Here is a 12,781-nt window from a genome sequence, read left to right as displayed (position 1 = left end):
CCTAGAGGTCCAAGCGCACGAGAGCTTTTGCACACACAGTTTTCAGGAATGCTTCATCAGCCCAACAGCACATCCTGGATTGCTACATCTCTTGCAACACATCACAGATTTGTTTCATTTACATGCATGAAGCATGTCCTGAAACACTGAGAACAACTAGATCTCTCTGTGCCAGTTCTGACAGCATGGGTACTGCTAAAAACATGCCTAAAGTATGTGCTGACATGTAAAATAAGTTGTTTGTGGGTTTTTTTTAAGAGAACTATTTCTTAACCTACAACCAACTATCAGCTTTTCATGACTGATTATGAGACTTACAAGCTTGTAACTTTAGTTTTCTGACTCAGTATCAGTATCTCATTGATTCCCATACAACATAAATTGTACTTCCAGAAGACTAACCCACTTCGCAATATTACTATTTATAAGGGTACACATGCTGATATATAGCTTTTTGCTGTTTTATTTGAACCAGAAGTTGCATATTCTATTCAGTTTTCTGATATTCATTTTTATGAAATCCAAAATGTCAAGCGTTTCATATCCTTGGAAAATGATACAATAACTGCAGTTGAGAAGTCACACACATGGCATATATACCTGGAGACAGTTGTGGCTGCATGTTTAAAGACCATTATGTACAGAATTTTTTTCTCTCTTCACTTGTGTCCCTGGGGTTTTTTGTTTGTTTTAGAAAGCACTGAGCACTTCCAGAATAAAAGAATTAAGCTAGCTAATAGAGCTTTTGATATTTTAATATCCCTGTCCAAAACTGCAGATGAGTAGGAGCTGCAGTTCGTAACTTTCCACTTGAGAACCTAATCCTCTTTCTGAGCTGACTTAGCTGACATGAAGAGTCAGTAACAGAATAGCTATGAGTGGAAATGAACTGCTAAATTTGCTTTTTTAATGATTGCAAATAGTTCTAATCAATCAGTCCAACCACGTTCAAATCCCCTGACGTTATGACTACTTATAAGATTACTACTATTAAGACAAGAAAAATTCTCCTGTAAATACATCTGCACTGGCATTTTACAGTGCCAGCATGTTTGCATTGCTACTGTAGGAACAGAAAAAAGTTGATATATCAAGTTCATGGATATAGTTGCAACTGTTCTAGACAACCAATATACAATATTCAAAAGTTAAAAACATTAATAAACTCTAGGTGTGGTGTTAGCAGTCTGCACTATAGCAGTCACAACAGTTATTTTCCTCCAAAAAATTACAGTAAGAATAAAATGAGACTAACCAGTGTTTCTACACTGTAGAATTCTGTAAGATAACCAAAACTATCCACTACATAAAATACTTTTAAGTTACACTTCATTAGAGGTGTTTAAGAATTAATGGAGTGGACTATACTATGCACGAAGTCTAGTAAAATTGTCCCCAGCCTATCAGTTCCCAAATTGCATATATCCTTCAAGTGGCTACATACTAACCTTTCACCACTCCCAAGGGAGGTGGTGAGTTCTCTTGAGGGGTTCTGTCAGGTTCTTGGGGAGGTACAACCATAGCAAGTGTATGCACCGGTACACGTGGAACCTTAAAACAAAGCCAGAGACACACACTCAGACAAAAAACCCCTTTTGAATGGACCAAATCTTGAAGCACTGATACAAAGATAAATTTCTACAGCAGATCTCCATTCCACTCTTCCCAAGCTATGCATGCTTTGCTCTTGGTGTAATCTGTCCCATGCTATTTTATTGTGGATAATACGACAAACTATGTTTCTCTTAACAAAATCCCAGGCTGCTTATGCTGCAAAACTTAACATCTTCAGGCTTTTAACCAACTAACTCCACCGGAAAGCTGTCTCTCCAGCCTGCAGAACTCTAAATTTACATAATGTATTACAACAACATTTCAGAGGTGCTGTCACAAGGATTTCGAACTGTTGAAACAAAATACTGAGCAGACACAACCAAGAAAATAATGTTATTTTGGGCTTGGGACTATCCCATAAAGGAGCAGAAAGGGAAGAGAGTTCTTGCACTCTTCAGGACACTTTCTCCCTCTCTACAATTTTCAAATGTGTAGTCTTCTTTTTTTTAATTATTCTGTCCACTGTATATATTCACACCTAGATTAATTTCAGAAGTTAAGTACTAAGGAAGTGCTTCTTTGCAACACTCATGATGATGCTTAAAAAAAAAGTCTTATGCCTGACCTGAGAGTGATCCTGAGATGGAGGCGTGAGCTGAGACAAGTCTGCTGCAGGAACTGCCAAAACATTGTTTGGGTAATCCAGCAAGTAAGACACAACATTTGTATGGCCTCCTTTGGCGGCTTCAATAAGCATTGTTGAGCCATCCTAAAGTGAGATTTTGGAATAAAAAGCCAGAAGGTGAATTTTGCTACCTGGTGTAGCACGCACAATATGAATTAGACCATTTGAAATTACACACTTACTAATTCACTAAATCAATTACATAAATTATTTCAGTACCTATGATAAATGCACATTAAGTGAATACCTTGAGCCGATGAGTAGGATCTGCCCCATGAGCCAGAAGGAGCTCAACAACTGCCAGGTGGCCTCCTGCACACGCCAGTGACACCACCGTGTGGTCATTATTAGCTGTAGCCCTGTTAACGTTGGCACCTATAGAAAGAAGATCTCAAAATTAAACACAAGGAAACTTTTTAAAAGGAAGTAACAGCAAGTACAGCTTTTTTTCTGGAATAGAGATAAACTTCGCTAATCTTCTTAATTCATGCACAATTCTAGGGTAAAGCATAGGAATATTAATGATTGAAGACTTCTGCACAGCATTGTCCTTATCTTGTAAAGACAAGGCAGCAATGAGGTTTCAGAGGGCTTGTAAATGGGAAGAGAGAAGGAACACTTCAGGTGCACAAAGCACAACTTTGACATTTTCATTCTCAGCACTTATCAGTATCACTCCACAGTTTCAGACAGTGCTTTTTTCTGAAGTGTGGGGTAGTCTTTTTAAGAAACTGAAAATACTTGCTGTACTGAAAATCTACTAATCTATACAATGAGAGTAGGAAAAGGAGAAAAATATTTTGTGATTCATTGTATCACGAAATTCAAAAAACCCTTAATGGTTTGACAAATGCTCATACACACATAACCAGATCCATTTTGAAGAAGGATCACAAACCCACAGAATTGTAAAGTGGCATTTCATGTTTTTCAATTAGTTATTAAAACTAGAATTTTACCTTTGCTAATGAGGAATTGCACAGTGCATAAATGACCAGCTCGTGCAGCCTTCATTAGTGGGGTTCTCCCACCTTCGGATTCATGCTCCTGTTGTAAAGAAGACATAAACAGGCAAAAATTATAGCATTGTTTCAGCTTTTGAACCATCGCATAACAGAATCAGAATTACCTGTCTCATCAGAAGATCTGTCTTATAAGCTAACTGGAATAAATTTTCATGTTACATTAAATACTGAATCACACAGTCAAGAAACATTAAGACCACATCCTTACTCCTCCCACACATGGAAGTTTCCCTACTGACACACCCCTTTTTGTTTTAGTGTTCAACTGCATGACATCCTTGAGAACAGTAACATCTTGTTTCCTCCTCAAAAAAGGGACAACTATTTAGCACAAATATCATCCAGCATCAGGATTTATACAAATGACTAAGAACTGGCATGCAACCGTTCTGAGACCTGTCACATGCTGCATGAAGCATGTCCTGAAACACTGAGAATCTTTAAAACTACAATAAAGTCTGAAGTGCAGACATTTTTAGCAGATGTTGAAGAGGACCAGCAAAAAAAATGAGACAAATCAATGCAAGTCACAAAAAGTCTCTGAACAAGAGGACTGGAGAATAAAGTACAAAGCCGACAAAAGGATGATACAAACCAACAACAAAGAAAGGAGCAAGAACAGTTTTCTAATTCAAAAAGTTTCTGAATATTGGAAGTATGTGGTTGAATACAAATGCATTAGAGAAGTTACAGAACTAGAAAATTTGCCTGCTATGTAGACATGATCAATACCACAAAGAATGCTGACTAATACATATCAACCGTCCCACAGCAACACGGGGAGAGAACAAACATGATGTTCTGGGAGTGTTTGTATTTGCACTCTGGATATTCAGAATGATCAATAATATACTAGGACAGAGGGATATGGAGTGTGTTTGATTAAGTATCTAGGAAGCCCAGCTCTAAATTCACTGTTTACTCCTGGAATTGCAAGTCTATCTGGCAGTGAAAGTTAACATTTAGCACTGACAGTGGATGATACTGCTGTTTACAAATACAAAGGGACAAGAATAGATTTGACTGAACAAAAGAAATTTCTTCCAATAGCTTCAGTATTCTTGAACACCTGCATACGTCCCTTGACATACGGCTTGCTTCAGTTGCAAGCTGTATCTCAAGTTAGGTTTCTGTTTATGCACTCAAAAGAAGAATTCTATTGAATGGATCTTCTTCTGAAGACTTATCCTATGCAGAAAATACAGAGTAATCTGTTGCTATAGCAGGGGTCACTCTACCCCTGTCCTACTTGCTCTAGGAAGAGCAGCAGCACTCTGCTCCCATGCCTTCCCAAGAGGTTTGTACTATTGTACACACTGCTTTAACACACACTTAAACCCCACATTAGTGCTCTGATTTCTTTGCTTACTTGGTGGTGTAAGGCATACGTGCACACAGGCAGACAGGAAGCCTTACAGACTCACTACTGTAGTCATCTCTTTATTTTTTCTTTTTTAATAAGTAGATCCCACTTCCTGGGCAAACGACTGCTTAGCTGTTGAGAACTATATGCATACTTTTGGATTATCTGCATGTCAAAATTATTTGCAGGCCATGTAAAGCCATGTTAGTATGCGGTCCTATGATATGAAAGAATTAGTAGCATGCCCTTGAGCTCTGATGCTTACTCTGGTATTTGGAACAGTTTTTTCCTCCTCAGCCACTGCCAACAGATCATAAAAAGCCAGATGCAGATGTTTGCCTTATGCACAGTGAACACCTGGTACTGCCAGCAAAGCACTCACAAAGCAACTGAGGATGCAAAGAATTGCTGAACACCACTTCACTCTCTAAGAAGGACCAGAACAATACTTCCCAAACTATTCTATAATCCCCATTGTTGCAATAGCAACATTTATTTTAGGTCATCCTCAGTATATCCAAGATAGCAAAAAGCCATCCTACATTGCATTCAAGGTAACACTTCAGATAACTAGCAGTGAGGTACCATTATCTGCAACATTATTTATTCCTAGCAGACTTCACTGCTGAAGTCTTAAACAGATGTCAGGAGGCTTCCTCATTTAAATGCAATGTAGTTATTCTGCCCAGTTTAACCAACTGTCACTTCATCAAGCAGGCAGAACTTCATCCTATTACACACTTCAAATACACTATTATACACTTCAGATACTTGCAGTACCATACACAAACCAGTCCAGACAAACTAAATCGTTTGTGAGTCTACTTGTCGCAGATCTTCAAAAGTTACTGCATTTTGATGGTTATTTTCATGTCAGAAGACAGAAACGGGTGTTTTCAAGACTAAATTAATTCCATGACTTGAGAACTCTATTTAGCCCCTAACAGGGGCTATTTAGCCCCTAACAGGCTAAATAAGGCTCCAGAGAGCATTTACTCAAGCTTTAGGGGAATGTATTCATAGCAAGTCCGTGCAAATTCTTCTGTAAAAACAAAAACTAGCAAGGAGTACTCATATCCAAAGAGAATTTTCCCAGCTATCTGCACTGTAGGACTCACCACACTACTCTTGTCTCTATTCACTGCTACAATCCTGAGAAATACTGCGGTTAGTATGATCAGAAAGCAGTAGAAAGGAGAACATCTATGCCAGCTTTGCCTAGGAAAACATTTTCTAAACACTTGAGTGATATGCTCTCTTGCAAATTCTGCTTGAACAGAAAGAATGTCTGAGAAGAATTTCCTGTACATTTGGGTACCAGACAGGAAGGAAGGGGAAAGTGACAGTATTACCTAAATCAAGTAAGAGCAGACATGATCTGCACCTTTTCGACTCGGACTCAAGAAGGACATGAGAATCCAGTCAGCAATAACTATTTATTTTCTAGACAAATCAATACTTCAGAGAGCAGAGCAAAAGCAGTGTCATCAGAAGCATCTTACAACAATCATTGAAATTTATTTTTGAGTTCTCTGTTTTAAGTAATTCCAAGCTCAACTACATAAGGCCTTCCCCTCCCCCCATGAATGTCCTTGGTTCACATGTATTCATGGTTGGCAGGTATTATTCATTAGGGTTGCTTTTTTTTTTTTTTTTAATTAGTTTGTTTCCAATGTCCTATGTTATTTAAAAGTTCTAGAACAAAATCTGCATCTCATCTGTGACAACAGGGAATATTTAATGCAAATCTAAGTAAAATGATTTAGACAAACTTTTTAATGCAAGATAAGAACGAAGCAATACAGTTGTTAACAGCATGCCACTTTCCTGGTTTTCAAGACTGAACACTTATCAAGAGTCACAGAATGTTACAGGTTGGAAGTGACCTCTGAAGATCATTCAGTCCAACCCCCTGCCAGAGCAGGACCAAAACTAGAGCAGATCACTCAGAAAGGCATCCAGACAGGTCTTGAAAGTCTCCAGAATAGGAGACTCCACAACCTCTCTGGGCAGCCTGACCCAGGGCTCTGTAATCCTCACAGTAGAGAAGTTCTTCCTCATGCTGAGGTGGAACTTCCCGTGCTCAAGTTTGAATCCACTGCCCCTCATCCTATCACAGGGCACAAGTGACAAGAGGTTGTCCCTGCCTTCTTGAGGCCCAGCCCTCATGTAGTTAGAGACATTAATTAATTAGATCCCCTCTCAGTCTTCTCCTCTCTAGACTGAAAAGCCCCAGGTCTCTCAGCCTTTCCTCCTAAGGCAGGTGTTCCAGTCCCTTCATCATCCTCATAACCCCCGCTGGACTCTCTCCAGTAGATCCCTGTCCCTCTTGAACTGGGGAGCCCAAAACTGGATACAGTATTCTAGCAGTCACCCATGTAACTGTCCCAGATAACCTCCTAAGATATGCAGTAAAACAGTGTATCGGAGGCACCTAAAAACTCAACTAGCCCTCTAGTTCAAAGTAAGTATCTGACTGGGAAGACATTACAGGAAGTTAGATCAGTACTAACAGGTTTAACATAGCTACTTGTGCTAATAGACTTAAGGATGTAACTTGTTCCTTTTGTGAACACTGAGATACTGGTTTTTAAAAACAGGGTTTTAGAAAACCCAATGAAAGGGAAAATGGAGGACAAAGATGACATGTCTAGTCTACACAGTAAGACTTTATTTTTTAAGAAATTTAGATGCCTTAAATCCATGTTTGTCATTAGCATGTATCCTGAGGCTGCAGCTTACAAGCATCAAAGGCCAACCTCACCTGATGCTTGCCCGGCTCTATGCCCTCCAAAATAGTCTTCTTTAAGTCCTCCTGCTTGTCCTGCGGAAGGAAAAAGAAGTACTCACGGCTCTTGTTCTACACATAAGTGTTGTTCTTGGTCATGAAGACCTGGAATGTGAACTTAAATAGACCAGATTCACCAGCTGAAAACTGTTTTGCTGGAGTTAGGCAAGCAAGCTCAAAGGTAAGACTAAGCAACGCTGCTCTCACCATGAGTCATCCAGGTTCATGAAGACAGCACAAAGGTCAATACAGCATCTTGTTAAACACAAGATTACTTTTTTCACTACTGGCAAGAGAGGATTTCAACATACTTTGCATCATCCAGAGACTGCAACACAACATCCAAAAGGCTTCAACTACAAAAATAAGCTTCATATTTCCTACAATCTTTTGCTTTACCAGTAGAACACTCAGGGCCAAATCTATGAAGGTCTGAAATCCCTGAACTTCCCCTGATGGTTCAAGAAACAGTATGGAGAAACATGACAGCTTCTCAGATCTCTGACTGTAACAACATAGCTATCATCACACCACTGTTTTCTTTCATTCAAATCCATAACATATTAGCTACTTTTGCAAATGTTTAAATGCTGCCTTATGCATGCTGCAAACACCCAGTGTGTCATGTCAAGGAAAGAGTTTCTAATTAATGAGCCACACCACTGTAAGAGTGTGGCTTCAACCGAAGCCAAGCAATGATCCCTCCAATGATAAAAACACCTGTCTGTAAAAATATTTTGTCATAGGGTAGTTTGGCATACTTTTTTTTTTTTTTTTTTTTTCAATTAGAGGTATGTGGATGCCAGGTAGACAGTTTTAGTCTTTCAAGGAAAGCCAGGCATGGAATTTTAACAAGTATAAAGAGCTTTAGGGAGAGCATGACAGAGTAAAATGAAAAGAATGCAAGGATGAACCTCAGGGGTTCTCTTCCATCTCCCAATCTCAGCACAAGAGCACCCATATATCTTGTAGTAGAAAGGTAAACTCCATCACTAGATCAACTCTCCTGTGCAACAGAGCCTCACATACAGCTGCAAGGCAGTCCAAATTAGAAAATTCAAATTTAAAATTCTTTTTTGTACTTCCCATCTGAGGAAAGCTGGGACCTTCTTGCTGTCCAAAAAAAAAAAACAACCACTCTCTCTTTGTTTTCAGCTACACTGAAACAAGCAAAGATGGAACCACCTTGTCAAGAGCAGTCTTGCCTTCCAAAGGGGGACTGGAATCTCCAGTGCGCAGCATTTCATGCAAGTCTGATTCTACTTTTAAAGAGAACATATATCCAAAAAGATGCTTTTAGTTTACAGAAAGGTACACAGCTTAAAAACAGGGTATTAGCTCTCATTAAAAATCACCAACACTCTTTTGTGAGCTGTACAGTCCTTAACCTAGTTCCTCTGGGAACACACACACATCATACCTGTCTTACCTTACACAATATTTGAGATGAAGGTAACTGATAGCAAAGGCATAAATGAGGGGGAAAAAAACAAAACAAAAGCCAAGAACAAAAAGCAAGCCTACTGGAAAACCACAAGTCTCCTCTCACCTTTGAGAGAAGACAAATCCTTGCCACACAGGTCAGTAACTGTATGACTGAAGTGCTGGTTATTTTTCCTGAAGCAATTAAACCAGCCCACTGCTTAGAAAATTTTTTTTCATCAATTTGTATTTCAGAGTTCTAACCTCCAAAATGTCACTCCTAAAGTAGGCATTTTGTCCCCATAAAGAATTTTGTAAACAGGTAAAATTTACATTCAGTAAAGTGGCAGGAGCTCAGACCTAGACTCTGGAAACCTCTAGTCCTGCAGGTGATGAAGGAACTAGAAATGCAGCTAAGGCCCAGACAGGAGCACAAACTGAAGGGTTCAGATGTGCCTCTCATACTACCATCCATATACTTGGCAAAAGACAGGCAATTTCAAAATGCATACATAACAAGGAAACATGTAGGCCTGCCAAGCTTCTTTTGCTACAGATTTTGACAGACCAGCTATGTCCCTGTAAGGACATGGAGAAGACAAACTCCTAGAAGAAGGGCATCAGAAAAGTAACAGAATAACTGGAAACAAGCCAGACTTCATCAGCTGTTAGTCACAAGGAGATACAATGATTGAGGAGCTCTCCAGCAGAAAGAAACAGATAAGCATGTACTCCAATACTGCTTACTTCTAGTCTAAGTTGCCACTGCAGAGATTTAAGGAAAAACTAACCACTAGCTGAAGAAAGCTAATCTCAGCCATCACTTTCTTCTAGTTCTCCTGGTTTTTATAAAGCCACATTACTTAATAAATCTACCAGAGGTCAAAAGCTTAATTGGTTCTTTAACTTCTGAATTATACTTGATATCTAGGCCAGAAGATCAGTATCTGAAAAGCTAGAGATCCAAAAACAACAGCCTTTTTGTCCTGAGATGTGGTGGTAATAATCACTCCCAGCTCAGACAATACTCTGCTGGGGACTAGAGATGATCATAGAATGGTTTGGGTTGGATGAGGCCTTGAAAAACCATCTATTCCACCACCATGCCATGGGCAAGGACATCTTCCACTATATCAGGTTGATCAGCTTGTTCAAAACTGCCATCCAACCTGACCTTGAACTTCTCCAAGGAGGGGGCATCCACAACTCCTCCAGGCAACCTGCTGCAGTGCCTCACAACCCTCATCATAAATCATGCTCAAAGTTGAGCTCAAGGTTCTATTTTGAGATAAAGAAAACATCAACCAGACGCAAACAACACATTAGAATCAGTTCACTAGAATGAGCAGGGTAACTTGAGCCAAGTTGGAAGACTTTGGTTTTCAAAGCGCGTTAACACGGAACACGCCCTCCCCAGGAGAAACATCTCCTGCCCTCTTCCAACCTGGCTAGCCCAGCATGAAAGAGGCTCCTCTTCGTACCTGCCGTCTCAAAGGCTGCAACTCAAATCCTACTCAGTCCTGACCTCCTGGCAACTGAAGAGAAACCTGAAAAGCCAAGAAACATTTGAGGTCTTAAAGCGGATTATACGCTTTCCAAATCATGTAATTAAGGCTCTGAACTGGGGAAGAAATGGGAGAACTGACTGCAACAAAACTTGACAGTCAGTGTTTGTAATTTCTTTAACTCAAGAGCATTTGGGGAAGAAAGATCAACTTTATTTCCTCATTCTAGAATTGGAGATGAAAAACCCTCAAAAACCACATTCCTCACCTTCCTGATCTGGAAGAAAACAGAATATGCAGGTGGCTCACAAAACAATCAAGTAACAACAGCAAAATCTAGCCCTGGCTACATCTCTACAAGTAAATAAAACTGGGTCAAGGGACAAGTTTAGGCATGGGATCACTGATCAGTCACACTGCTCATTCCTTTGCAGCCTCCCTGGCATAGTACTGGCCCTGTCAAGAACCACAGGTGAGGAGGTCATCAGGGATTGTTCCCAATGGGCAGCTTGGAAAATTAGATATTAAGTAAGTCTCCACTTATCTCTGAGGCCTCACACCCTCAAGAACTGCTTGAAGACCTCATGCCACAACCCAGAGATGTCCCAGTGTATGCTCCCAGTGTTGTCTTAGGAAAACACCCCTCTGGTGGGCTGACATGCTACCAAGTGATATTCTTGCAGACACAGAGGCACAACATGGATGTGCTCAGTGGGAGCCATTTTTCCTTGCAATCAGAGCAAACACTCAGACCTGTTTTATTTTACTGTTTAAGACATAACCAGTGTTTTCCTCAAAAAAGACTGCTTTGCAACAGTGAAAAATGTTTTATGTCCAACTCCTCAGTGACTGATATAAACCTCAGGAACAAAGAAGGTTTCTAGAAAACAATGAAACATCAGTGAAAGCAATCCCAGGAAAGACTGAAGTTGGAGGATGAAACAGGAAAGAAACTGGAGATGTATGTTCACTTGCTGTGTCTGAACAAGGAGAGCAAACTGAAGACAAATGAAGACAGACCAGCCAGAGGTCAAAGTCCAGATCTGCATTTGGCTCCCTACTCCACTGAGATTACCTGGGACAACTTGGTGAAATCATCTAACCTCATTAAAATTACTAATGACAACTGAAATCTAGAAGAATAATCTCCCTCAGTAGTGCCAATGAAGCTTTTTCATACTACAGCACTAAGGCAACACACTTCAGAAACCTTCCTCAGTACAATTACAATGATAACAATGTATCCAAACCAACTTACAACTTCTAATCAAGCAAAACAACACATAGGTTTGAAAAGAAGCTGCTCCAAACCTGAGGCACCTGTCATAGCATCACTGCAGTTTTGGAGCCATTTCCCCATTTACTTACAACCAGAATTCAAAACTAGTAGATGAACACAGCAGGTCTCCCTTTCATGTGCCATTTTCCTTTTCTTCCTTCCTATATTTTTTCTTGACAGCTCCCCATTTTGTTTGGCAATACAAGAAAACGCAGTACGGTAACATTTTCGAAAGGCGCAAGATTTTTCTCAGCAGTACTGATCAGAACTAGATGCTGAAGGCACCAAAGCACTGCTCACCTTAGTGATGAGAGCAAAACATAAAAATGACACAACTCTAGTAATTTGAAGTGACTTTTAGCCAGCACCCTTTCATGCTATGAAAAGCTTATGCATGGGAATTTGTATTTTTTTGTATCAGGCTTTGCTCCTCACTTTGAGATACTTCTTGATTATACCTTTTTATAAGTAAGAACTGAAATATTGCTTATAAATACCCAATAAAATTTCAAAAACCTCTCCTGCCTCTACTAGAGTGGCTGATGCTCAGTATCCAACACTGAATTAAACAAAGAGCAGGTGTACGAAAATCCCCACACACCTCCCTATTAACATGGCCTTCTTCCCTGGGAGGAACATATGAAGCAGAACCTTACTGCAGAAGAATTAACAAGGCCTGAAAAAAGTGTATTCACAAAGAGTGGAATTCACAGTTATAGCATTAATGTAATTATATTTGCAAATATAAACTTAAAAAATAAAATACTTGATTTAGGGTTGAGATTGAAGTAACTTCATTAGAATGCTGATTTATCAGGTTCAATGATAAACTTTTCTGGCATTCTTGTTACTTAAAGTGCACAGAAAAACCCTAAAATATTCAACCTAAATCCCAACCCCTTTCCCTAATAAAAAAAAAAAAATAATATATATATACACACAAGCAGAGAGTGTGGAAAAAGAAAGGAGAACAGCGGGAGAAAAAAACGAAAGGCAACCAAAAGAACAATCTTTGCTGCTCATGTCTTATTAGACATAATGCTCTTAAACCCCTTTTTACTGCTTAAAAGCCAGGCACACACTGTATCCCTGCAGCTGATGAACCTCTCCCAATACACAGTAAAAAATAGTTGATAGTTACATATACAAGTTTGTTATTA

General features: G+C 39.5%; 1 protein-coding gene across 3 annotated transcripts in view; it reads right to left on the bottom strand.

The window, feature by feature from the left end:
* Nucleotides 1-12,781, bottom strand: part of ANKHD1 (ankyrin repeat and KH domain containing 1) — a 110,440-nt gene that overhangs the window by 42,321 nt on the left and 55,338 nt on the right. For 2 of the 3 annotated variants that reach the window (XM_051630966.1, XM_051630967.1), the window contains exons 11-14: nucleotides 3,199-3,286; nucleotides 2,487-2,614; nucleotides 2,180-2,323; nucleotides 1,449-1,551 (exon numbers count right to left, since the gene is read on the bottom strand). In XM_051630966.1, the coding sequence (XP_051486926.1) occupies nucleotides 1,449-1,551; nucleotides 2,180-2,323; nucleotides 2,487-2,614; nucleotides 3,199-3,286 (463 nt within the window). Of the gene's footprint in view, nucleotides 1-1,448; nucleotides 1,552-2,179; nucleotides 2,324-2,486; nucleotides 2,615-3,198; nucleotides 3,287-7,391; nucleotides 7,452-12,781 lie in introns of all 3 variants that reach the window. The other variant, XM_051630965.1, reaches the window with a different exon arrangement.

This window comes from Apus apus, chromosome 13 (genome assembly GCF_020740795.1).
Source record: "Apus apus isolate bApuApu2 chromosome 13, bApuApu2.pri.cur, whole genome shotgun sequence".
Lineage (NCBI taxonomy): Eukaryota > Metazoa > Chordata > Aves > Apodiformes > Apodidae > Apus > Apus apus.
Note: the sequence above shows the minus strand (reverse complement) of the source record. Positions and strands in the feature narration are given on the sequence as shown.